Consider the following 27,118-nt stretch of genomic DNA (forward strand, 5'->3'; position numbering starts at 1 on the left):
CAAAATTCCAGTTTGCGAGCGCAAATTACTGCACGCAAAATTGGATCTTGATAAATCCGGCCCTTAGTTGGAGCCTTATTTTTAATCTTAATGAATATATGTATGACTGTAACATTTTCACTATCTTTATGTCTTCTGTCTCAGTACCCTGCAAAGGATTTTCTCCATCTGGAGCAGTTTGATCAATACAAGGTTTACATTGACTTATCCAACATCTGTTGCATAAATTTTCTTTACCAACACAGGTCAATACGGTCTCTTATTTATTGAAAACTTTAATGTAGTTTTCCTAGCTTTTAAATATAACAGAATTTTTTTATGTTCTTTTTAAAACAAGAAATAACACATACTACCTTTGTTCTCACTAAACATGCAGTACTAAGGGTTCACTTACCATAAAAGCAAAACCAAAACAGATTTAGGCAGCAAGGAAGTCTGAGACCAATCAATAAAAGATGGTGTGACCCTAAATCTGAACTGGCCACCTCTTCCATTACCTTATGTATGTTATATGGTTTAACTTGTGTGTTTTTTAGTAAAGTCACAGAAAGCGTCTATCCTCCTTGCAAATAACAGGCCTTTAGGAGTTATATAAATCTTTTTTTGCGCCCTAGTTAGATCAGCTTAAGTCATTAGAAGCAAACCATTACAATGTATACTCCATCTGTTTATATTGATTCTAGATTACCATCAAGCCATTTTTTTGTTCTGCACAATCAGTAACCATAGGCTTCAGTCCTGTAACTCCTCCTCTAATGTTTATAGCCTAAAGGTGTTTTCCATTCATGCCCACAAGCAAACAGTTTCTTTCATGATTTAATTCATGTTCATTTCAGCTTAATTCAATTATTTTTCCTTCAGTAGCTTCCAAATGCAACTTGTTAAACATGCTATGGAGTCTTGTCAGGATTGTGCTTCATTATAAATACAAGTAGGGATGTGAAAGCCAAGAATAATTCACGCAGACAACACTTACTGCAGTAGAATTGATATTTAATGATCAGGTGAAATTTCATACACACATTTCAGACGGCTCACAGCGAATACACTTTCTGGCTCACAGAGTGGGATCTCTGGTGTGTTGGAGGAGGTGTTATGTGGGTGTGTGACTCTGGGTGCTTGAAGGGAGGGTCGAAGACAGGATTTCTCAGTCTAATTAACGCCTCAGCAACAACAGCAGCATACGTTTCAGCACAGATTTACCCGGCAGCTCATTTTATCCATTTGGAAAAGCTGACATGGAAACAGCACAGCATGTATGCTTGAAGGGATATTTGAAGAGGAGAAAGAATGCATGAGTCTGGTATGATAGATCATTTGGAGTGAATGCTGTGTTCTGTCACAGCACTGTATTTGTAGTTAAAGGAAAATAGTTTATTCTTTGCTTTGGCTTCATTTTGCCAATTGCTTTGAAAAATGATCAGATATTTCATATGAATTTTGAGGCTGTCATGGTAGATGATCATGTGACAGATTCAAATGCTGCCAGCTAACACTTATGAATGATTTCTATTCATATAAAAAAAAAGAATATTTCTTCCACAGAGAGAGTGAGTTAAAGATTCTTTTTACATCTCATTAGGTACAGAACTAGTACATTTTTATATTTTTGTGCATTTCAGCATATCTTCATTAATTGTAATGTAGTTAAATGGAGCTTAGGCAGAAGTTCAACTGAAGAAATGATTACTTACCCTCATCCGCCTCCAAATCAGTTCAATCAGCTTTGAAATACACCTCCACGAAAGCCAATCAGCAACCATAGTTCATCTTAAAAGGTCTCCAAATCCATGTCTCAGTCTGCTACCCAAAGCGCAGGCAGTAGTTGCACTATGTCGGACTTCGATTCAGATGACCCCGATTCAACTCACCTCCATTCCCTTCTCCACCATTGTAGCTAAGGCTTCATCAGATTGTCATTCCTCCCGGACTCTTATTGCATTCACTGTCTCATCTCAACCGGTCCGGCAGAAGACCGCCATGTTGAGCCTGGTTCTGCCAGAGGTTTCTTCCCAACGGGGAGTTTTTCCTCTCCACTGTCGCTTCATGCTTGCTCATCATGGACAGGTTCATGCAACTTGTGTTATCCCAGCTGGACTTCCATCTTCGAGGTCCCTGAGTGAAGCACTTGTATCAGCTCATGCAGTCCACTGGGTCTCTCTATACAGCTGAAGCACACCGTCTCGCCAGCCAGCAGTCTATGGACTGACCAACTTCATCTATCTCCACTCCACCACCAGTTCCAGGCCTGTGGGGAAACATCCTTATTCTTTACTCCTGTTCATGCATATCAAAGCAAAATTCAGTGCCAATGTTTCTTGCCAAGGTCTGAGCTACAAAGGCTAAAGTAATAGTATCAATAAAGTTCTACTAATTGTCTTGCTTTCTGTGTGAGTTTTTCAGATTGAAATACCATTTAATCTTCTTGGATGCTCAAATAAAATTCAGTCTGCTTCTTGCTTTGAATGTCTCTACATTGTTTACCTGATACTACATAAATGGGAGATCAAGAAATTCTAAATAATAAACTAATGGGATTTAAATGCAGCCTAAATAGTAAGATTATGACATACAGTTTATTAGGATTATTTATGTTGGACCCAGTACAGCGAAAAACAAACCATTCTAATCTCCACACGTAGAGTTTCTAGTTTGGTTACCTTCAAATATAATCTTTGTTTTTTGCAGATGATATGGTAATGTTTGCTTCATGGAGATTTTCCTTCTATTTCATGTTGAACACTTCAGTTATCTTTGGGTCTTGTTTACAGATCAGTACATTTACAGAGCATCAATGTAATAGCTGATGTAGTTTTGGTATCTGGCAAATTCAGAATATGGATGCCCTACAAAGGAGGTGTGTTGCATCTTCAGTGTCAGCAAACCAGAGACTTACCAAATACATGACAAAATCTTAAATAGCATTTAAATAACTTCCAACTTCAATCTACAACCTTCAGTGTTGCTTTTTATAAGTTTGGCCTACACAGTCATACATAGTTGCACAGTGAAATGAAACTAATTCATAGTTTTATTGAAAGCTAATATTTCTGCAAGCAATTTATTGAGCCTGCTTTTTTTCATAATTCCCAGACATATGTAAATTCATTAGTGTCCCTCAATCAGGAAATTCACTCTCTGGTGAACACAGTGGTGCTCAGGAAGGAGTCTCGAGTTAAGGGTCGTTGCTAAGTGACCCAGAGTGGCAGTCTGTGGGACTTGAACTCAGAACCTCCAGGATCCAAGTGCAATGCTCTAACCACTGGGCCACTACTCCCCATATAATGTGTCATCCACCAGTAGGTCTACATTTTATGGCATTGTCATGGTGAAGAGGTTTAAGTCTTGGACAGTAATGTGGGGGGATCTGTTTTCAAATGGGGCAAACTCTGTATGTAAATACACAAAAAAAATACTGGAAAGACCTTGAAGTTCCCCTTTTTAGACACCTGTCAGACTTTCTGAGTTTGAGCTATTTCACAAAGGGGGAAAGGACCTGAAGATGTAACTGCAGCAAACTACAGTATATCTCCTTTTAAAACTGTATGCTCTACAGATTAATATATTTTCTATATTTAAAATGTATTTAACATTTTGTATTGATCTATGAGGCATACTTACATAAATCCACTGAAATCTGTGGTTAAAATGACATGATCCAAATAAGGATTCTAGGATGATAAGAAAAGGGTTATAAGCATTAATTTTTTAGCCAACAGTCAGTATAAGGCTCTTGATTGTATTCATCATAGCCCTAAACATTGTAACCAAAAGCATTTGGTTGAATTCTCCTGCTCTGCTCTTGGACGTAAAAATGATTACATTTAGTCCTGGCAGGGTTTGGAAAAATAACATTTTCCCAGATAAAAGACAGGAAAAGGAGTTGAAAGCATTATGTTCAGGATGTTCAACCACATTGTGTAATTTTAGGCTTCCCCTGGAATTTTAATTCCACTTCCCCTTCAAGATAAACATGATAAATGTTGTTTAGTTTTTGCTTTCCATTTGTGCTGAGAAAGCATTTTTTTTTTATAGGCAGCAGCCTTCCCACTCATCTGGCTCTTAATCAAGCAAGTTAGGTTTTTATTTTGCTCACAGAAAATTCTCACATGAGGCTTATCTTTTGTCCCTTTCTGCCTCTGTGCTGCACAGTAGTGATTCATAAGCTTCTTTTTGCATGACTGCATTTCAGTGCAGGTGGTTGGAAATAAATATTTTTAAAAGAAACCTCATTGTCTGTCTTACCCATCCTGTACTCAGCTGCACTGCACCTCATATATCAGCAGCAGTCCAATTGGCTGCTGTACAGCTCTGTATCCAATTAAGACTTGCCAACCACTGATTTTTATTGGCTGTGTAATGGTGCAGGACTTAAACATTTATCAGGGTCGATGGGCCACATGTAGCGGCTACAAGCTATTAGGGGATTCAGAGAAGGTAAGTGGGTGTAGAAAGTTTTAGCAAACTGTGAATGTCCAAACAAACTGCCATCAGTGGAAAATTAAAATGTCAAAGAACAATAAATATCGAGGGGTTTGTTTTTGCTGCAGTGTGCATGAAAGACAAATTGATTCAGTGGAAAGAGGGAGTGCAGCCTGACAAAGATTTTTAATACTATTTAGATTGCCTTTGGATCTCTACGGTAGCTAGAGCACATAAGGAATTATTTCAAATTTACAACTAGAGCCAGGATGTTACCCCACATAAGAGGACTTTTTTTAGACATGAACATGTCAGTTCAGGTCAGTCACAACTGCCAAATTTATTAGTAAAATGTAAAAATAATGAGGGAGAATTGTTTGAGAATTGTAATTGAAATTTACAAGTTACATAAATTTGATTACCATGACTTTAAACATTTTGGGAAAACCTAGATGAGTCTCCCATAGATTTTAAAGCATAATATTTACATTTGAACATGTTTTATCCTAACTCTTTTATCTAACTGTGCGGACACTGTTCCTGGTATTATAGGAAAACTGGAACAGCTGGACTTCTGCAGACCTCAGTCAGTCCGGGTCAGACAGAACGCCTCTGATGTCATCACCCTCACCTCCCCTCAGGGATTAGTCCTGAACCCCCTGCTACACCCTTATGAGATGACTGCGTCCACAGGTTGACCACCAATCACATCGTAAAGTTCGTAGACGAAACCCCGGGGGTGGGCCTCATCAGAGACAACAACAACCTGGACTACAGAGAGGAGGTGGAGCAGCCTGTGGGCTGATGCAGAGACAACAACCTGATTCTGAAGGTGGAAAAAAATGAAGGAGATCATCGTTGACTTCAGGAAAAATTGGCCTAACCATGCTCCACTGCTCGTCTCCGCTTTTGAGGTGGCCAGCAGCAACAAATTCCAGGGGGTGCACATCACAGACAATTTCACATGGGCTATAAACATCACCTTACTCATCAAAAGGGCACAAAAGCGCGTGTACTTCTTGCAGAGGATGAGGAGACCCCAACTGCCCCCACCCATCCTCACCACCTTCTACAGAAGCTCCATAGAGAGCATTCTGACCAGCTGTCTCATTGTGTGGTGTGGAGGCTGCAGCGCCTCAAACAGAAAGAAGGTGAGGAGAGTGGTAAGAACTGCAGAGAAGATCTTCGGGGAAATATCCTCTTCCCTCCATTAAAGACATTTCATCCCAGTGCTGCATGTCTCGAGCCTGTAACATCATAAATAACCCCTCACACCCCCATCCTGGGCTGTTATATCTGCAGCCCTCTGAGAACAAGCTTTGAAGCATGCGATGCAGGTCCAGCAGATTCCAAAACAGTTTCTTCCCTACTGCCATCAGACAGCTGAACAGTGAAAAAAAGCAGAAAAACTGTGAAGAATAAAAAAAAAAACTCTAAATAAGTCTCTGCATCAAACTGACCATATCAATGCATTTTTTGTACCATGTTTTTTTCTCCTGATGTTTACATTTGATCACTGTCACACTTTAAAAAATGGAAATGTATTGAGAGCTGTAAAAATGAAATTTCTTCTTTTATAAGCTCTGTGTATACAAAATGATAACAAAGTTTATCTAAGTCCCTTAATAACACTGAACATTGGTGTTTAGAACAATGTAAATGGCAAGTTTAAAGTATTTACCTACAAAGGAAAATTCCCAGTTAGGACAATATATGGGTTTATGGCATAATATGTTATTATTTTTTAAAGTTTTTAAGCAATAAAGTCAGAGTTTTTTAGAGTAACCATTACAATCCCTAATCTTAGTCCCATAGAAGAGTGCTGGCAAGATGTGTGTGAGCATAGCAGCCAATAGATCTGACTCAGTTAGAGAAGTTTATTCAGGAGGAACTAGACAGAATTACAGCACACTAGTGTGAAAGGCTGGTGCCACCAGTTAGACTAAATGTTGAATAAATGCATATGAACTTTACCATAAAATTTGAAAACATTTTGTTATTTTGATATTTAATAACTAGAAATGCCTTTGTCTTAGTCCTTAATGATTTTAACCAGTAAAAATTCTAATCTGATTTAACAGATAGTAAGATCAGTTTTTTTTTTACTAATTGTATGTGAATACCTGGTTTGAACCTTAAGAAGGAAAGAAAGAAATAGTATCTGCTCCTGTTTCACCCAGGCTGACTCCATGCCTAATCTCCTCTACTTGGCAAATAAAAATAGGAATCCAAATTCATCACTTTTCAGGTTTGGTGCATTGTGTACTCAACCAGGTGCTGACTGTTCCGTTGCGTACCTCTGTTTGACAAATCTGGGTATAATCCACTAATGTTCTTAATCCGGGGGGGGGCACATTAAAAAATGGATGAGAAATTAATCTGCTGTCAGGTCTGTCAGGTATATTCTGTCAGTGCTGGTGCTTATTTTCAACCAATTCCTTCTGTGCGAGCCAATAAAAACCAAACACCAACCAAAATCAGGCAAATCCCTCAGTGCAGTCGTAGTCAAACACAGTGTCCTTTTGTCCTGATTTTGTGAAGATTTGTAAGAGCTGCTGAATTTTTAAGATAAAACAACTGAAGCACCGTGGACCTACACAGAAAGTTTGCCTTTCTGTGTCTCCGGGCAGCTTTAAAGCACAGCAATGTGGAGGAAGACGAAAAATTGTTTCTTTGGATAAAGGGACTATCTTAGCAGCAGGAACAGTGAGGAAGCTACCCTGGCAGACAGAGGTCGACACTGTGTAAATGTATTTCTGCGTCCTCCCCCGCAAGGACTCAAACATTGAGTGTGTTTTGTTTTAATGTTTGCCATATCTTTCTTTGCCATACCACTCTGTATATACATTCTGCCATAATCAGACTTATTTCATTTCTACTGGTTGGGTGGATCAAAAAGACCCTCGGTTTGCTGTTTTCCTTCTTTTTCATTCCCCCTTTCAAGCTGTAATCTGTGCAAAAGGCTGAATTAAAGCAGTCTTCCCCTGGAGGAAGCCCGCTCTGTTAAGATTAAAGAGTAGGTGAAAGAGGAAAAACAGAAATGATATGCTTACTGTGTTGAAAGGGGATTGAAGGATAAACTTTCAGGTGAAAGTTCCAAAGTGTCACAGTTTAAATGCTTCGAGGAGAAGGAAAGTGCAGAAATGATTCAAGTATATGCCAGGTTGATTCTGTAAAGAAATACATCTATTTTGAAATCATCAGAATTAAACTGCAGAAGGAAATAAAAAAAATCCTGCAAAGTAAAAGAGTGGAAATTATTTTTCTTTGCAATTTTTTTTCTCAATTGATAAACATTGATAAAGAATCTCCGCCAAAGTTATCACGGGCCAGAAAATGTATTCCTTGATTAATGCTTCCGTTGCCTGGCCAGAAAATTTAAGTTTATAACCAATCCTGGTAGATGCACAGTTTTGACGTACCTTCATTGTTAAATTTTGCATGCTTTGAACAGTGCTTTTCATTATGTTTATTGCTTAAGATATGATTTTATGATCCATAAACTAAACAACTTTAACCTTTCGGCTGTATTTATGGTTCTCCAAGATGCACTTTGTTCCTTTATGCCCCCTTCATGAAGCCTCTCATGCATTCATTAAACAACTGATTTTAAACATACATCAGGATTCTGTCCACAAATTAGGTGACTTTTGAAACTCACTCATTGCACTGGCACTAAATTATCTTTGGATGAAATTTCCTAAAAGACCAAATATAAATTACATCATGTGAAGTTAGCTTTAATCATCCAACTAAATAGTTCCTACTGCATTACAAGCACCCAAACAGATACAACAGACTTTAGAGTTATGTCAAATTTCATGTATGACGTATATGTAAGAAGGCTGAGTGATGTACTACATTCCCTGGAAGTTTTTATGTGGAACTCTTTTTGTTGATTTTTCTCTTTAAATAGTTGCTTGATTTTTTTTTACAGTTTTTCTGGTGATATGGACTTGAAAGACATCCTATGAAAATAATTTTTCTTTTTTTTCTTGTCCGTTGGCCTGTGGCTCAAACCAACTTCTATAAGACTGCCAATACATTTATATTACATTAAAAGACTAGAAGAAAAAATATCCTTTTGCAGTGGGTCAGTGAGAGATTTCATTCTGTCTGTGGTTGGCATAAAATAGTTTTTGAATGAATCCCTGTGGAATATCTAACTCAGGTCATACATCACAGCGCAGACCAGTTTTACATAGCATGGCGTCTGTTTTTGGACTAAATTGGACCAGACCATTCCTCCACCCTCTTAAAAGGTCTTCTGTGAATCTGAACAGCATCTATGCGCTATAAAGTTGAATCACCACCTTTCCTTTCATGCTGTATGTTCATCTCTCATGTTAGAGCTGTCTAGTTTTGTGTATGTTCTGCTCTACGTTTAGTTTGTCTGTTAAGACAATAAAACTCAATAAAAAAGTGAAATATATATTAAAAAGACTTTATATTTAATTAAATTTTTTATTTTTTTTGCAACCTCAGCTGTAAAGACTCAGAGACGGCTCAAAACTCATGATATACCTTCCACCATTTTGAGCTGCTGGAGATGATATTTTAAACTGAAAGTTTAATCAGTTCACAAAAGATTTTCTAGATACATACCCAAGTGTAATCTCAGAGTGCTTTAATCTATCTTTGGACGAAAACTACACTGTAGTTAAAGCATCATGCATTGTGCTATGTATTTATCTACTCATTTTTTATGATATATAAAGATACTTATTTTAAACCCATCATGCTCACAGTCAATAGACCTTTATGCCATAGAATAAATTAAGAAAACTCGGGTATTTTTAACAGATGCCCTGTCTTCTTGAACATATAAACATATAAAAATAAAGTTAATGCACAAATATTAATGCTTGTTCTGGTTGATCTGTGCACCAGGTGGCTGGAATTCAACCTTACACTTTCCTAAAAATCACACATAAAATCTTTATTTTTACTAATTTTCTGTTTGGATTATCTGAGGTGGCATTTTTAAGTTTATCTTTATATATCTAAATAATCGGACTCCCTAACACCCCTCTAAATTTTGTTCAGTTTAGAATCTATGATAGGGTAGCTTGACTTTATTGCATGTACAACCCATTTTTATTTCCTAAACTGAAGTTATTACAATAATGTAGCTAAGAATGAATTGAATGGAAGAATGGTGCTTCCTTCTCATATAGAACATTGTGAAGGGGACACGTTTATTTTAATGTACTGCCTTCCCCCCTCATGCCTTTTAAGATATGCTCTAACTTCAGGCAACTCATGCTGGGAGGTGGAGGCTTTCTCTTCTTATCAACTTTCCATGTCCAAATAGTTTTACCACCCTTTTGTACTGGCCTGTAGTGATCAAGTCATTTTTTTAGACTGTTTTTTTTTTCTTTCTTTCTTTGTATGTGGCATTAGTCTTTTTTTCTTATCTCTTAAATGTTTTTAAGCAATTTTATTAAAGCACGTCAAGTTACTGCTCAGTAAATATGTTTGAATGTTGTTGTTTTTTATCAAGATAAAAACAGAAATGAGAAGATTTATGGTTAGATATTTTTAAGGCTTTTTTTAAAACTGTTGTTTGTAAAATTCAAACCACAGTGTATTTGAGTAGTTGAGTTTATAGATAATGATAGAGACTGGTTTGACAATGATTAATAGAATGTATTTCATCTTCTTTTCTTTTTTGAGTTCAGGACAAAATCTTTGGTCCCTGCTGAGATGAAGATAGATGTGCAGGTATGGCTGCCTTTGATTTCCCCCAGCTTTGCAGAGTCATCCTGAAGCAGGTGGGGAGGGGTGGATATTGATGGTGGGGAGGGTCATAAAAATGCCATCCCTCCCCCAGAATAACTATCTGCAACTTCAGGTTTTTCATTTTATCCTCAAAGGTCTTTATTTCTTTCTCCCTCTCTTTGTTGCAGTTATGCAGTCATGCAGTTAGTAATATTTGTGCTTTTTTTTTGTCTTTCGATCTTTTGTTTCTGACCTTCACAAATAGCACAAAGCCCTTCTCTCCCTTGGTTGGATTCTCTCCTTTCTTAGATTAAAGAAAATGGGATGAGCAAAGTGCGTTTATTCAGAGGCATGATTAGCTTTTTGTTATCCCTGCAGAGTACAGCACATTAAAGTCACACTGACGCCCCGTGAAGATACAGTTCAGGGCTTGCTCTTGTATAAAACAAGCCACATTCCCTCAGAGCAGAAGTATTGATGTGTCTCAGCAGCACCAGAACTGCAACACATTGCAGAGTAGTGAGATTCTGCACCAGGTGTGTCCTGCAGTAGTGGGTGTGGCTAACATCTTCACTGCAGCAAGACACAACTTCCACAGGATATCTGCGTGATAAAAGAAGCCAGAGTAGGGAACACAAAGTACCGCATCTCACACATTTCTGGTGTACATGAATCCCACTTTTATTTTTCCACAGAAAAAAAAGATGCTTGTGGTTTCTTTCTTTCTGGTTCTGAAGGTTACATTTAAAACCATTCAATGAAAAACTGTAGCACCAGAGCACATTTCAATTGCCCATCTATTGATTAAAAATTTCACTTTGTGCTTTTTTTTTCTTCCGTTTTTTAACAGCTGTGTTTGGAGGGAGTCTTGTTAGCATAAGAAAAAACTAGCACTTCATTTCTTTACTTATTCATTTCCAAAAATAAAACCAAAAAATAATCTGAGTATCTTATTTCCTTCAATCAAACCACAACAAATACATTTGGAGCAAATAAAAAGAAATTGGCCAGTAGTAAGCATAATCCAAGCAAGGAATCAGCTTCCATGAATATTATTATCATCATATATTTATATTTATATATTTATGTATATTCATATGTATACATATCTTTATAATTTATATGATGTCTATGTACAAGTATGGCACTTGATTACACAAAAAGCAAGAAAATAAATGCTCACAAATAAAGCAGTGGGCGCTTTGGTGTGTCTTAAATTAAGGAGGTCACAGACGTTAGCGTTTTGCAGCAAATTCACCAGATACTATTTGCGAGTTATAGCTATAAAGCAATGGAATGGTTACATATGTTAAGGTCAGTGGTGCAACACAGGCAACATAAACAAAGAAGAAAAAAAAAGAGTGGAACAAGCTGATGTATTTTAGCTAACCAGTAAGGATTCATATAGATAATGGACATATATAAATCTGGTAGGAATATGCCATATATAATATATATTCTTTGTCCTTTTTAATGGTGCCATGTAACAGAAATATGGATGAAAAAACAAAATGCCAGCACATTTGAATACGGTCAAGCTCTCATGTGTTCACCTTTTTAGTGCAATATTACATATTTCCCTTCTTCTTTCTTTGCATTTGCGCTTTTCAAGTGCAGCCCAAGAAAGATTAAATCTGCCAACCCTTCAAACATGGTCTCCACAGAGTAAAAACGTTACTTAAAAAGTTGCATCAGTGCATAAGTAAAGGTAAACGAGCGTGTAAAGAACGCTTGCCTTAAAGTCCATAAAATATCATCAAATCAAATAGAAAAGAAGTTAATAAATAAATAGATAAATAAATCTGCCCACTCTTTTAACTCATGACACAAGTTTTAGGCGTGCGGAGCTGTCCATCATGGGGTTGATTTTTTTTTTTTTTTTTATTATTACACATATGCAGAGTCACTGGACTGCGTGCGGCCAAAGTTGGGCACACTCATCCTCGGCAGGTCTTTATTTCTGATTTCATAAATGGACTTCCGTCGGGCTTGCACGCCTCGCACTGCCGTCTTGATTTTCCTCCATCCCAGGTGATTGAGTTCGGCCAAGTTCAGCACCACGCAGAACCCGCTGACTGCGAACATGAAGACCAAAAACACGGTTTTTTCCGTGGGTCTAGACACATAGCACTCGACGTCTTTGATACAGGGGTAGCGGTCACATTCGTACACTGACGGGACGTTGAACCCGTACAAGAAGTACTGACCCACCAGGAAGCCTATCTCCAGCGCATTTCTAAACACCACCTGGATGATGTAAAATCTAGAGATGCCTTCCTGTCGCCTCATTTTGGACTTTGTAGTCCTCATGGCCGAGTTGGGGATCTCTTTCACCTCCAAGCAGTCCGGTTCGGCTTCTTTAGTGGAGTTCTCAGTATTCTGTAGTACTCCGTTGACAATGGTGTTCTTTATCTTTTTGCTTTCATCTCGTTTCAGAGAATCTTGATCCTTATCCAGTGTTAGGTAGACGGTGGAGTACCGTCGCTCCTTCTGCTTGGCCGACTGATGTACAGAGTATGTGATAAAGCAGAGGCTCGGCGTGCACACCATGATGATCTGAAAAACCCAATATCTAATGTGTGAAATGGGGAATGCCTTGTCGTAGCATGCCTGGTTGCAGCCCGGCTGTAAGGTGTTACAAACAAACATGGTCTGCTCGTCATCATAGACAGTCTCTCCAACTATTGCTACGATTAGAATCCGGAAGATGACCACCACTGTTAGTAGGATCCTAAAAAGCAAGAAAACAAACACAACAATGTGAAAATATGTGCAATAAATGTCGTTAGTGTGGGCGGGCTTGGATACAACCCCGGGAGCTGTCCGGTGCTGAAACAGGACGCTCTTGGAAAAATAATGGATGTCTTCGAGATAAATGGAAAATGCAAAACAAACAATACAATGTTAAATATATATGCAAGTATATGCACTCAGTTAATGGGCATTTGTGTTTAATTTAGAGGGCTGCCTTTCTGATCCTAAAAAGCGAATGCTGCAAATATCTGCATCAAATGTGCTCAGTGTATGGGCGCTTGGATTTAGCTGTCCATGAATGAAACAGGACGCTTTGGAAATGTTATAAAAAAAATTTATGTACTATACATGTACATGAGAAACGCAAAGCAACTATGTAGAATAGCTGGAAGTATATTTAAGTCATGTAGGGGGTTGGATTTCATTGAGATAGCTATTCACGGTTGAAGCAGAAAGCCCTCCTAAAAAAAATTTTTTTCTTTTCTTTTTTTTTTTTGCAATGTTATTTAATTTGTATCTTCTTATAAAAACAATCAAACAAACATAAACACAGGTAACAATCTGCAAGTCTGTGTATTTAGAGCAGATGTCCTTTAGCTCTGCCGGTGCAGACAGACTTTTTTGAGGAGCTGTCCGGTGCTGAATCTGCACGTTTTGCGAGATAAAAAAAAAAATCGAATTGGTGTCAGTTTATCCTAAAAAAGCAAGAAGCGATATAAGAACATGACCAACAACATGTGGAAAGTATATGAGCTCAGGTAAATGGTTAAATGAGCTGTTTGGTAATAAAACCACACGTTTAAACGTCTATCTTACAATGACTGTCGATGTTTCAGAATTAATGAACATGACACGTCAGCAATCGACATTGCTGGAATTGTACCTGTGTGAGCATGCTAATGAAATGAGGTGATGTCTCTTCCTTACCAACCTCCCCTGATTGCACTACCACTGCTCAAACTCATACAACTCCATCAAATGAACACACGGATGAATTATGACATGTAACAGCTTCATTATTATGATTATTATCATTTTTTTTAAGTTTAGGTTGTTTGACTTTGCAGCACCATCCCAGGTTCCTAAAAAGGCAGCTGTCATCTGAGGTAAGCTGCCTACGTTTAGGAGGAAGACAAAAAGGAGGAAAAAAAAAAAAGAAGAAGAAGAAGATCTGAGGAACAAGACAAGAGAAAAAATCCACAACACAGACACGAAGCACCACTGGACATCACGGCACAGACGATCCTGGAGCCAACAACACAGAAACGGGGGACTGGGGTGCCATGCTAAAGACGATCCTGGAGGCTGCTGCGTTTCTTCGGTTGTTCTTGGGTTTTTTTTTTTTTTAGATTTTCTTACCTTCCTATCATAGTAGAGTGCTGCTGGACAGCAGCCTCCAGGAGCCTCTCTAGTATAGTCCATTCCCCCATTTCTGATCATCCGGAGGAGACAAAGATACAAGGACACTCTGGGCAAATCCCTCCAAAAAAAAAAAAGACGGCTTAATTTCCCCGCACGGTCTCTCTCTGTCTTCAGATGTTCCTACAGTCCAGAACTTCCGAAATTTGCTAAAAAATGCATCCGTCAGGGGATGCTCCTACCATCCCCGTCCCCCCCTTCTGTCTCTCTTCGCGGTATCTGGTTGGTTATGAGCTGAGAGCGCAGTGCCAGTGAGCGTCCTGCTGTGTGTGCCGAGCGCTCCCACAACGTTGCCACACTGTTCCTTGTCATGAGACTCTGAGGGCTGATTACTGTAAGCCCTCCTATTTTCGATCTTCAGATCAGGTTGATTGGCTGCGCGCTGTGTCTGGATGGAGGCAGGTTGGATTTAATGTCTTGCACCGTTAATCCGCCTTTAAGTACTATGCCCCCCCAACACACACACACACATACACACACACACGAAACCCCCTCCTGTGCGTCACGTACGCACGGACAGGTTGGTGTAGCTCCGCCAGAAGTGCCAGTGGTTCGGATATCTTTTTTAAGGTTTTGGATAAAACATGGGATGTTCTGTACATCCTGTTCTGGCCTGGTTTGTTCAGAGGTGTAGAGGATCATGATCATCTCCACTTGGCCACTGAACCTGTGACCATAGTGTATTGCTTAACGTGCTGTTCAATTGTTTGGTTTTTTGTTTGTTTCCTGTTTTTCTTTTTCTTTTTACCAGGAATGATGCTTCTGAATCAGCGTGTCTATATGGAATAAGGTGACATTCTTGTTTATTTCGGTCTTTCATTGACCAGTAGTGCAGTGTACAGCTCTAACTTCAATTTATGTGATTGGGTATGTGAAAAAAAAAAAAACAGCTCTAAGAAGAAAGGAAATGTTTTTGAATTTTTGTAACTTTTACTGCTAAACATCTGCAAAAATATGTATGTGTATTCAGCTCCAAAGAGATAGATACTCCTCTGGAATATCTCTCTGCAGGTTTTACATAAGCGCTGAAAGTTTTGATATAGGTTTGATGCAAACCCTTGTGTCATAATTTGGCTGTATGTTTATAGTTGGAGAAAAATCATTTTTGTTGCTGTTGTTTTAATCAATTTCTGTATCTAAAGGTATTATAAGTGACAAATGAAATGTACATAACAAAAAGGTGGGGTCTAATCATTTTTAATGACTGTAGGTTCAGTGAGCTGCTGTAAGCTGAGCGTTGTACATGGCCTAAGGTTTCTGCTGTTTGCAGCAGGTTTTCTACCAAGATTTCCCCTGGTTTTTCCTTCATCAATCGTCCTATCTACACTACACAAGCTGTCTTTTCACAGCTGGAGTAAGCAGGCCCACAGTATGATGGTGCCACCACCTGATGTCACAAATGGAATAAAGAGGTCAGGATGTTGTGAAATGAAAGATGTTTAAAAACTTACAAGTATTTTGCTTGTGAGAAAAAAGTTACATTTTACCTAATCTGCCCAAAGCAGATTTTTGGACATCCTTTCCATTTCATTTGGATCATAACTTTCTATGACTTTGTTTCAACGATGACTTACTACTTGTTTGTTACCAAATGTTCAGTAATACATTTGTAGAATCTCATATGTATTAAAACTGGTTTTAATTTCAATCTGACGGACATAAACAAAAGAAAGTGCTGATAACAAATTACACAAGCTGTATTTACGAGGCAATGTGATTTTAGCAGGCAAAATCAAAATAAAAGGATGTAAACATTACAAGTATTTTAGGTATAAGCCAGAAAGGAGGGAGTCAGAGATAAATTTGTGGCTTTATGAAACAATAACAGTAAATAAATAAATAAAAGTCTTCCTTGTTTTGAATTGAAGCCATCCTCTGTAATTTATTTACCATGGTCATGGGTGGCCAGTGCCTATCTCTAGCATTGTGTGGGCAAAAGATGTAGTTAACCCTGGACAGGTCACAGACAAACAACTGCACACACATCTAAGTGTAATTTAGATATGCCAGCTGACCTAACAATCATGTTTGTGGACTATGGGAGGAAAGAACTAACACATGCATGGGGAAGAACATGCAAGCTCCTTGTAGAAAGACCAGGGCTCGGTGGTTGTGGTTTTTTTCTTTGTGTTTTTAAAACCATTACATATACTAGTTGCCTAAACCATCAACTATGTAAAATTCACAATGAAAACAATTATGAATCTTTAAATCATCGGGCCTAGTTGTGATTTATAAAACCTTACCCAAAAAAACAATTGTTCTATTTTTACTCTACATTTAGACCCCATAGAGTTGGCTCTGGGCTAAATGGAGCCTATCCTCTCTTTCTGGGAGAGAACAGCATCCTCTTTTGCCCAGAGGTATCCCTCCCTATGTCACAGGCTGTTGGCCCGGATGGCAGATCTGTTGTTTCCACCTCGAGCAAAGATGACGCGGTGGATACAGTGACAGAGTGAAAGTACCATCCGAGTTGTTAATCGCTTTATGAAGCAGTCTGCCTCCACGTCTGCCTCTCTCACTGACATCTGAAAATAGAAGCAAAATATGTTAATTTGCTCCATATAACACCCAGAGATTGCAACTTCTCACACTGCATTGGATGTACTCTGATGAAGTGTGCATTTATATGTATTTGTCTTTTTATGGCTATTTTAGTTTAACTAGTGTCTCCAAAATTTTAAGCCTATTAAGATGTGTAGCCCTACCGTTGTAATAAATGTGTTGTGACGTTACTTTTGTAAGTGGCTTTAAAATGATGGTGAACGTTGTAAAGATTGGTTTTATTTGGTGAGGTTTTTTTTTTATTTAAAATCAATAGAAAAGTGTTTTTCTTGTTTTTCTTTACTACCTCATTTTACTTAGTAACAACGGGTCTGCTTTTGAAACTTTCAAGGCAAAGAAATATTGATGCTCTTATTTTGAGGGGTCAATCATAAAAATTTCTAATCCTTTAATAACAACTTCAATTAGTTTAGCATTTTAGAATCTGGTTTTATCATAATCTAATCTTTGAAGAGTAAATTTTATTTCCCAGATTAGCTGTAAGCTCCCATTTGAAAGTTCAAATTAAACTTTCCCTTTGAGACCGCCTCTGGCCTTAATCCAAAATACTCAAAGGAGCTTTTTTTCAGCTTTATTTTGAAAGCCTCGAATTTATGTCTAAAGCCCATTAAAAATTTGGATGCTCCTTTAGTTGTATTATACCCTAAAAAGATGAGAACTCTTAATTGGATAAGTATCAACACACTTTACAGTGAAAGCTTGTGTTTAACTAATTATTACACCACCATTATTAGTAATGATTATTAAATGACGTTATGTATTCCTGTAAATTGTAATATTAGCAACTCTATTACTTGTTCCTATTTGCTTCGTTCAGTCCAGCGCTATGGGTCACATGACCCAGTGTTGTCACTAAATGAACGTTTCTCATGAGGTGGCTGATCCTCTTCCCTCACTGTAATCTTTTCTAATTCAAATCTTCAATAACCTTTACTCAGCTATCGCGTGAGGAAAGGACAGAGCTCTGAAAAAGCGTTCCAGGGTCAAGGCAGCAAGAGAGAAATGAATATAATTAGACAGACAATTGCTTTACAATGATTTATTTCAAAATATCATTATATTCAAATAGAAATTCCACTTGGAAAAAACAAAGCTTGAGAAATGTAAATTGCTGGAAGATAATAGGGGACGTTTGAGAAAGAAAAAACCTCCTCAGGAAAAACTCCTTTGTACAATAGAAGGTCTAATCCTTATTGTTGTCCTCCTTACTGATTCACATCTGCTAGAAATTTGACAAAAAGGCGAGGATGAAGCCAAGAGAATATCTCAGGGAGAGTAAGTATTTAAACCAAAAACATACATATGAAAGATTGTAACGATGTATGGTTTGATATTTTAGAATCAAGTTTTTTCATGATGGTCGAGGGCGGAGTAATGACCTCTTTATGTGATCAGCTTTATATGGTGGTCAAGTATGGGAGGTTTTTAGCATACTGCTTCTACCAGATGTTGATGCTGTGTTTCATAAATCTGTTGTGGATAATTTTGTGAATTCAAGAAAATTCCATATCTTTGAATTTAACAGCTAAGTACATTTTGGATAAACCGTTGGGAGGAACATGCCGTAACCAGCTGTCAGACGGGCTGAATTGGACAACTCCACCAACAGCTGCGCTCATGAGGTTGTATACCTGAGGTGAAAACCCTGATATACATAACTGAAGATAAGCGTAGTCACAGATGGATGATTTGTATTTTTAACAACTTAGCTATAATGTTACACAAATATTGTTAAAGGATTTTTTTTTCTTTTATATTGATCTTGGTTGTTGATTAAAAAGTGATTTGATCATATTTGGTCACATTGCAGGGCTATCTAAGTTTTCTGTTGTTTTAAAGTAGCGAGTAGAGTCTCTGACCATCTTAAGTGAATTAAGAGAGACTAAACTGATTTTTCATAACAATCCAAGACTGATAGAAATGTTTTCAGTTTGTGAAAGCAAAATAAAAGAGGCAAAATAATTTAAGAATTAAGATTAAGATAACAAAAAAAGTGCATCTTTAGATAAACCTGAAATAAATTATTTGATATCAAGTATAGAGGCTTTTTAGATTTACTTCATAACTTGTAAATCTCTTTAAGAAACCTCAACTTTAAAAAAAAATAATGTGGAAAACTACGCGGCAATCTACCAGTTTGGATCCTTTCTAGATCTATCTATATATATATACACTACCGTTCAAAAGTTTGGGGTCACATTGAAATGTCCTCATTTTTGAAGGAAAAGCACTGTACTTTTCAATGAAGATAACTTTAAACTAGTCTTAACTTTAAAGAAATACACTCTATACATTGCTAATGTGGTAAATGACTATTTTAGCTGCAAATGTCTGGTTTTTGGTGCAATATCTACATAGGTGTATAGAGGCCCATTTCCAGCAACTATTACTCCAGTGTTCTAATGGTACAATGTGTTTGCTCATTGGCTCAGAAGGCTAATTGATGATTAGAAAACCCTTGTGCAATCATGTTCACACATCTGAAAACGGTTTAGCTCATTACAGAAGCTACAAAACTGACCTTCCTTTGAACAGATTGAGTTTCTGGAGCATCACATTTGTGGGGTCAATTAAACACTCAAAATGGCCAGAAAAAAAGAAATTTCATCTAAACTTTCCTTTCCTACAACGGTGTGTACTACTCCTTTCAGAGGACAGCACAAACAGGCTCTAACCAGAGTAGAAAAAGAAGTGGGAGGCCGCGTTGCACAACTGAGCAAGAAGATAAGTACAGTACATTAGAGTCTCTTGTTTGAGAAACAGACGCCTCTCAGGTCCCCAACTGGCATCTTCATTAAAGATGCCCGCAAAACATCAGTGTCAACATCTACAGTGAAAAGGCGGCTGCAGGATTCTGGGCTTCAGGGCAGAGTGGCAAAGAAAAAGCCATATCTGAGACTGGCCAATAAAAGAAAAAGATTAAGATGGGCAAAAGAACACAGACATTGGACAGAGGAAGACTGGAAAAAAGTGATGTGGACGTATAATTCCAACTTTGAGGTGTTTGGATCACAAAAAAGAACGTTTGTGAGATGCAGAACAAATGAAAAGATGCTGGAAGAATGCCTGAGGCCATCTGTTAAGCATGGGGGAGGTAATGTGATGGTCTGGGGTTGCTTTGGTGCTGGTAAGGTGGGAGATTTGTACAGGGTAAAAGGGATTCTGAATAAGGAAGGCTATCACTCCATTTTGCAACGCCATGCCATACCCAGTGGACAGCACTTGATTGGAGCCAATTTCATCCTACACAGCACAATGACCCTAAACACACCTCCGAATTGTGCAAGAACTATTTAGAGCAGAAGCAGGCAGCTGGTATTCTATCAGTAATGGAGTGGCCAGCGCAGTCACCAGATCTGAACCCCATTGAGCTGTTGTGGGAGCAGCTTGACCGTATGGTACGCAAGAAGTGCCCATCCAACCAATCCAACTTGTGGGAGCAGCTTCTGGAAGCGTGGGGTGCAATTTTCCCCAGATTACCTCAACATTTAACAGCTAGAATGCCAAAGGTCTGCAATGCTGTAATTGCTGCAAATGGAGGATTCTTTGACAAAAGCAAAGTTTGATGTAAAAAAAAAATATATATATATATCTTATTTCAAATACAAATCATTATTTCTAACTGTGTGAATATCTTGACTCTATTTTCTATTAATTTCATAATGTATGGTGGTGAATAAGTGTGACTTTTCAGGAAAACACAAAATTGTTTGGGTAACCCCAAACTTTTGAACTGTAGTGTATATATTTATATATTTTTTTTCTTAATTAACATGGAAAAAATTGCTTTTGGAGGGTGACAAAAGGGGAGCATCCTGACAGACTCATAAAAGAATCAGATATAGTATTCAGTATTATATCCAGTTACACATTATAACATTACTTAATTCTTCTCGTCTCATTTTTAAAGTTAGAACCACATTGCAAAGATTCATCTTGTTTTAATGCAACATCTCATGCTGAGCTGCAGATTATCAGATTAAGGAGAATTAAAATAAAGGTTTAAAAAAAACATTTGGGAAGAAGGGTTATGTAAGTATTTAACATTCTCTTCACTGGTTTGAAAACCAACAGTTTGGGGGATTCACTAAATGGTAACTACATTTGATTTGATTCTGTCTTGGTATATGTGTACAAAGAGTAACCAGATGGGCAGTTGAAAAATAAATAGGTCCATTTTGTTTTCGAGGTTGTACAATCCTAAAAAAGCACAGGATTTATTGGAAAACTTATCCTATAAATCTTGCACATTCTTAGGAGCTGAAACTCACTGCTTTTGCGTTGACTAAAGAATATCCTCACTCTGTAAGAACCTTCATTAGATAATCTGTCACTACATCCAAAGTACAGGTGCATAATGGCATGAGGAAGAACATAACTGTCTTAGATAGGTAGATTGTTGTTTACACCATCAGCAGAGTCCACAACAACACCTGCAACTAATGACCCAAGTAATTAATCACAGCTTGTTTTTCCATCTATATGCATTGTGGATTTATGTAGTTCAGGTTTGATTAGTCTACAGATTTTGCCAACTTATTGCCAGAGTCATTACAGAATTCTAAAAGTGTGCTCCTGTTTGGTTCTAATTGAAGGTTTTGAAACAGATACTTAAATCAATATCAATAATCAGCCATAGTGTAAGCCATATCTCCAACAGTGGTTACACATTGTATAGCCTAAAAGGGCACTCATTCCACACTGGCAGGAGATTAAAATAAGTAATGAAAATTTAAATAGCTGGGAATGGTTTCAGGGGCCATGGTGTCCCCCAGGTTATACTGCCGTAGGAGTACATTACAGGGACTTTAAAAGTCTCCAACATGATCTGAATCTTCATTTCTCTCTTTGCCTTTAGGTTAAGGGGGAACATTTTTACCAGCAGGGTTGGATACTCCTCAGGAGAGGCCCGCAGGACTTTATAAAATGCATTATGCCAGACCTTCTCCATGTCACCCCAGTTTGTGAGGGTGCCATGCTTGATGGGATACCTCAAGGTTATAGTTTCTTTTTTGCTCAGGCTCTCATATCCAACATATGAGTCCTTCTGGCACATACCAACCGTGACTCCCAGAAAATGACAAGCATGGAAAATGTACTGCATGGAGTGAATACATTTGTGTCCTTGTGGTGTAAAAAAAAAAACAAAAAAAAAACATGTCAGCACGTGGATAGAAAAATACAGTTTGAAAGGCTGCATATCCTCCCATTAAAGAAAACTATGGATTCACACTAGTAATTCAAATAAGAAAAGAGAAAACACTTAATTTCATTCATTGTCTTAAAGTGTTGCTCAATAAAAATGTTAGTTCAGAAGCTCCCTCAGGCTTGTTTACTTGTTTTACTTGGGAATAGATACATATGCATGTATATAGTCAAAACCAATATAATGATTTCCATTTTTTATCATTTTTATTTATTAAAATTTTGGTCAGTTTCAATTTATTTTACAGCTGTAAGTATAATGGATCATGAGGCTGGCTCCAAAAATTTTTACTAGTTTTATAGTGCGCAGTTTATGAGTGTTTTGAGGATGCATTATATTCCAGAAGCTGATTATTCACCAGATGTGACCCATTATCACATACCAGAGCAGCAGTCTCTTTCGAAATGCAAAGACATGTAGCCCCCATTTAGTCCAACGAGGAAAAAAACATTGTTTGTTTTTGCTCCTTTTTCTTTAGATAAAGCCTCGACCACAAAATGACACACATGTTCTGCCTGTAAGAGAAAGAAAAAAAAAAGTTGGACACAATGGTTTGATTTTACTGAGCTGCTCTAAAAATACAGATATCAAAAAGGTTTAAGCCACTTTAGTGACTAAAAATTGTATTCACTTCAGCAAGTTAATTCATAGTGAAAATGCTTTTTATATATAAAAAATATATAATGTGTCTCTTTCTGTTTGTTTTTCATTATTATGATTTAGAGAAGATGAAAACCCCAAATTCAGTTTTTCAGAAAATAAGAATATGACGTCATATATTCTTTTTGAGTAATTTCTGCATCACTGTGGCATGATAATTAGAATTTTGTTCATGTCCAGTTTTCTCTTGGACCTTGTTTTCTTAATAGAACACAAAATATTATTTATTCTAAACTTAATACTCATAACTCATGTGCATCAGTCCAGTCCTTTGATTTCTTAGCCCAGATAAAAAAAATTCTGTTGCACTAAATCCAGTTATGTTCAGATCCATTGAATAAATGCCAAACCGGCCTGTCTTATGGCTTGCAAAAATGCTCATTAGAAGCAATTAAAAATGATATTTTAAACTAATGTGAGTTTAATTATATGCAATGAATACTTGGTTGCAGCTCCTCTAGCATGCAGTAAATTACTCTATCAATCCTGTCCCTCTGCTGAGGGGCAAGGGAAGGTTTGGTTATTTTCATTGTGGCCCTCCGGTCATTTGATTTGTTGGTTATGGTCTCTCTTCTTTGTGTTGACTGTAAACCGGGGATTCTCTATTGGGTTCAAGTCATGCCAGTTTGAGAGCCAACAAGTCCTTTACAACAAGTCGCTAAACCAGCTTTAATGGCAGAGATGAGACCTGTTGGATTCTCAGATCACCATCTCTATAAAGCTCCTCAACAGAAGGAAGCAGAAATTGTTCTAAAATGTCCTGATAGATGTCTGTGCGCTCTAAAAAGTATAATGATTCAACACCAGCAGATAAAATTACATTTCAAATTGGCACAGAACATGGAAACTGGATTCTTTGTTCTTGATTTACAAATGAATGAAAAACTTTAGTCTGAAAAGAGGACTTTAGAGCACTGAGAAGAAGGCTGTTTTTTCTCTCCTCAGCCGAGGTATCTTGCAGCACATATTTTAAGATCGGTTTTTGTGAATAGTTGCCCTTGATGCGCTGCTTTCAGCCTCAGGCCACTCCTTTTGAAGCTCCCTGATATTCTTGAATGGATTTTTCTTGACAATCCTCTTAAGGCCTCAGGCAGTGCCGCTGCTGGTGCATTTCTTTCTACCACAATTTTAACCTCCTATCACCTTTCTCTGTATGTGTTTGGATACAGCACTCTGCTAACAAATACCACCTTTTACATTAACCATTCGTGGCTCACACTCCTTGTGGAAGGTGTCAATGACTGTCTTCTGGTTGATGTTGTCGATTCAGCAGTGTTCCTCATGGCTGTGTGGTGCCTAACCCAGACTGGGAGACCTTTCATCAGCCGATTATTAGACATCATGAGTTTCTGGTTTTTATCTTTTTCACAATATTCTGATATTACAAGACATTAATTCAGGTTTTGATTACCTGTAAACTATAATCATCAAAATAAAAATAAAAAAATGAAATATCTAACTCTATGTGTAATATATCTATTTTTCTAGATATTTCTGAATACATATAAGTAATATCTGGTGAAAAGCCAGATACTTTATTTCTGTGACTCCACTCTGAGGATGTCTTACAAAATGGCTGCTGGACAACTGTCTCGATTATTTGTCTCAACAACAAAAAATCTATAGTTTAAAAGAATCTTTTTCTATTATTTTGTACCATAATAGTTGAGTTTCCATGAGCAGTACAATTTATTAATCAGCATTAAAGAAACAAGCTTTTAAATATCAGTCTGATGCAGCTAAATAACCTAGTTTCTCTTTTTAAATCAGAATATTGAAAAAAAAATGAACATCACATTATTTGCAGAGATACACCCATTGTAAGTTACTGTTGGGGTTTTCTTCAAGATCATTGACAATGATGTTTAAAAGGTTAAAGCAAAGTTCAATGAAAAGTAACGAAAATAAATAATTTAGCACAGTCCAGTGATGTGAATATGCAACAGATCAGAAAACAGGAGGCTGGACCTCAAATATTAAAACAAGGGTCATTAAGCTTATTAATACTGCCTAAAAGACCACAGGAGCCAATTAGAGTGACCTCCACCTATTGTAAACAACTGTTCCATGAATGGCATCACAAGGAAGGGGAACTCCCACGTGGATGTCTGTGCCTTCGTCCCATATAGAGGGAGAGCATGAGGTGGGTGAGACAATAACAAAGCTCCCTTTGATCCTTTACTCACTGATGAGTCATTGCATCATTACTGGAAAACCTCAGTGTGTCTATGACAGGTTAGACTGATTCACACATTGTTACCTACAATTTCACATCTGCGAAATACCACAGAGTGATGTTTTTGCTGTTTGTTAGTTTTTAGTTAGGCAGGAAGAATACATTTACCACTGCAGATACACTTTACTTAATCGATCTCAAGAAACTTCTGACATGAAATCCACAGTAAAGCAGTTGCTTTGTTGCTTTGGTTGCTTTTGTTTTCTTGTCTTTGGACTGACAAGACACATGCGAGCTGACAGTGCCAAACAGAGGGACCACTTGTTCCTCCAGCTGCTGTCAGCAGTTGTTTGATTTAACCCCCTACCCCCCACCCCCACCCTATCTCTCTTCTCTGCAAAGAAAGGGAAGCTAACATGCAGACAAAACTTTCCTTCTCTACTGTAGTGTCATTTCAGCTTTAACCAAGGAGAGTTTTGATTCTATTTCGAGATCAGTGTGCGTGCATGTACTGTATTTGAACAAGCAAATGTGTGCCATTTTTGGACATGCCGTTGGGCATTTACAAGGAGATTTACTCACAGTGTCAATCATAATGAAATCTATCAGCTTTTCCAAATCTAAAAAGGCTGCATCATGCTTAAAATTCCCTTGTTTGTCCATCCTTCGTCTCTACCTACTTATTCTTGCAGGGATGCCTGGTGCAGATCTCCAGCAGTAATTGGCCTAGGCATGGGGGACCCTGTTCACCAGTCACTAACAGGGAAACACACAGATGCACAACTACACACAAACCAGAGTTCTAGGGAAGCCAATCAACCTATGTAGTCATGTTTTTGGACTGTGGGAGGAAGCCGTAATATCCAGAGGGAACAAGGCTGAATAGGCATCATTGGAGAAACCTCAATGCAAAAAGACACTAGCTAGGATTTGAACCCTGGACCTTGTTGCTGCTAGTAACATCACTTACTTTACCATTATGCAGCCCTTGAAGTCTCCCAATTTGAAAAAAATGTAGCATCACTTCTATCATAAAAAATATTATGATTTAATTTAAAAATAGCTGTTATCCATGCTTAACGCAACTTTACTTTATATGTGTGAGAAAAAAAAAACATATTTTGGACCACAAAACATGGCTGTGGTAGCATCATCCTGTGAAGCATATACAGTAGGACATTCTTGAATAAAAAAGTCATTAAATGCACAAGACCTGAGGCTGTTTTAGATATTCATTAATCCTAAATATACATCCAAACCTTAGAGAAGTATTTAGATCAGTAAGTATAGCTCTATTTTCTTTAAAAATAGAACTCCACAGGTGTATAAAACTCAACTGCTCATTGCTTATCATTTGCAACATCCTGACAATGAGTACCAAAATAACATCTCGTGGTGACATAAGGCATATTCTTTCTTTAATCCAACATAGACTGGAACGAATAAGACACTGAAAATGACATTGCCGGTTCACTCGCATCAGACAGAGAGCAAAACTCTGAAGGCTGTAAAATAACACTGGCTAAAAGCAGTGGATGGTTCCTCTACAAGGAGGACATGACAAAAGGGCACAGAGAGCCATGAATCATATGCTGTTGTCACCCGACCCCGAGCCATAACCCTCCACTGTGTGACTCTTTGTTTGGCTCTTATGTAATGAATTTTAGGCAGTGGTCTGCTTTAAGCATCCCTTTGCCCCAGTATTCAAACATAAGATTTTTCGGCCATAAAACCTTCAAGGCTATGAATAGAGAGAAATACCTTTTTAGTTTCCTTTCACACAAAATAGCAAAATAAAACTGTGCAAAAAAAATAAATAAATAAAAGAGTAACAAAAAATAAAATAGCATGTATTTTGAATATCTATCTGTTGCTGGTGCTACCATAGGTGTGAAGCTGCTGAGGTGAAACATAGGGTTTCTTGAGGATTGCTCAGATTGTCCCATAAGTGTGACTTACACTCCAGCGTTTGCTACTGAGATTAAATCACTGTGGCACAATCACTCTACCACTCATGGGCCCTTGGGAGATCGGCTTCATTACTCAGCAGAAGAGATGAGATAATAAGGAACAAACCGTGGAAAACAAAAAGCGTATTGATTGTCTATGGGAATTCCACATCTTAATCAGAGGAAGAAAGCCTTAGAAAGGACCCTGAGGGTAATTCATTTGCAAGACCCTGTGCTCTAGTCAAT

The 27,118-nt window shown here is 37.7% G+C and overlaps 1 protein-coding gene across 1 annotated transcript; it reads right to left on the reverse strand.

Moving 5' to 3' along the window:
- Window positions 1-12,027: 12,027 nt before the first annotated feature.
- Window positions 12,028-14,706, reverse strand: gjd2 (gap junction protein delta 2). The gene is made up of 2 exons (XM_015389880.1): window positions 14,257-14,706; window positions 12,028-12,874 (listed from the first exon to the last, which is right to left on the reverse strand). The coding sequence occupies exons 1-2, from the start codon at window positions 14,325-14,327 to the stop codon at window positions 12,031-12,033; spliced, it is 915 nt and encodes a 304-aa protein (XP_015245366.1). The 5' UTR covers window positions 14,328-14,706; the 3' UTR covers window positions 12,028-12,030.
- Between the last annotated feature and the right edge of the window lie 12,412 nt (window positions 14,707-27,118).

Source organism: Cyprinodon variegatus, unplaced genomic scaffold (assembly GCF_000732505.1).
Source record: "Cyprinodon variegatus isolate N-32 unplaced genomic scaffold, C_variegatus-1.0 Scaffold21, whole genome shotgun sequence".
Taxonomy (NCBI): domain Eukaryota; kingdom Metazoa; phylum Chordata; class Actinopteri; order Cyprinodontiformes; family Cyprinodontidae; genus Cyprinodon; species Cyprinodon variegatus.

Coding starts and splice junctions, on each gene's coding strand:
- gjd2 (XM_015389880.1), bottom strand. CDS start 14,327: ATGGGGGAATGGACTATACTAGAGAGGCTCCTGGAGGCTGCTGTCCAG. Junction 12,875..14,256: donor CACTCTACTATGATAGGAAG/GTAAGAAAATCT, acceptor CTTGCTTTTTAG/GATCCTACTAACAGTGGTGG.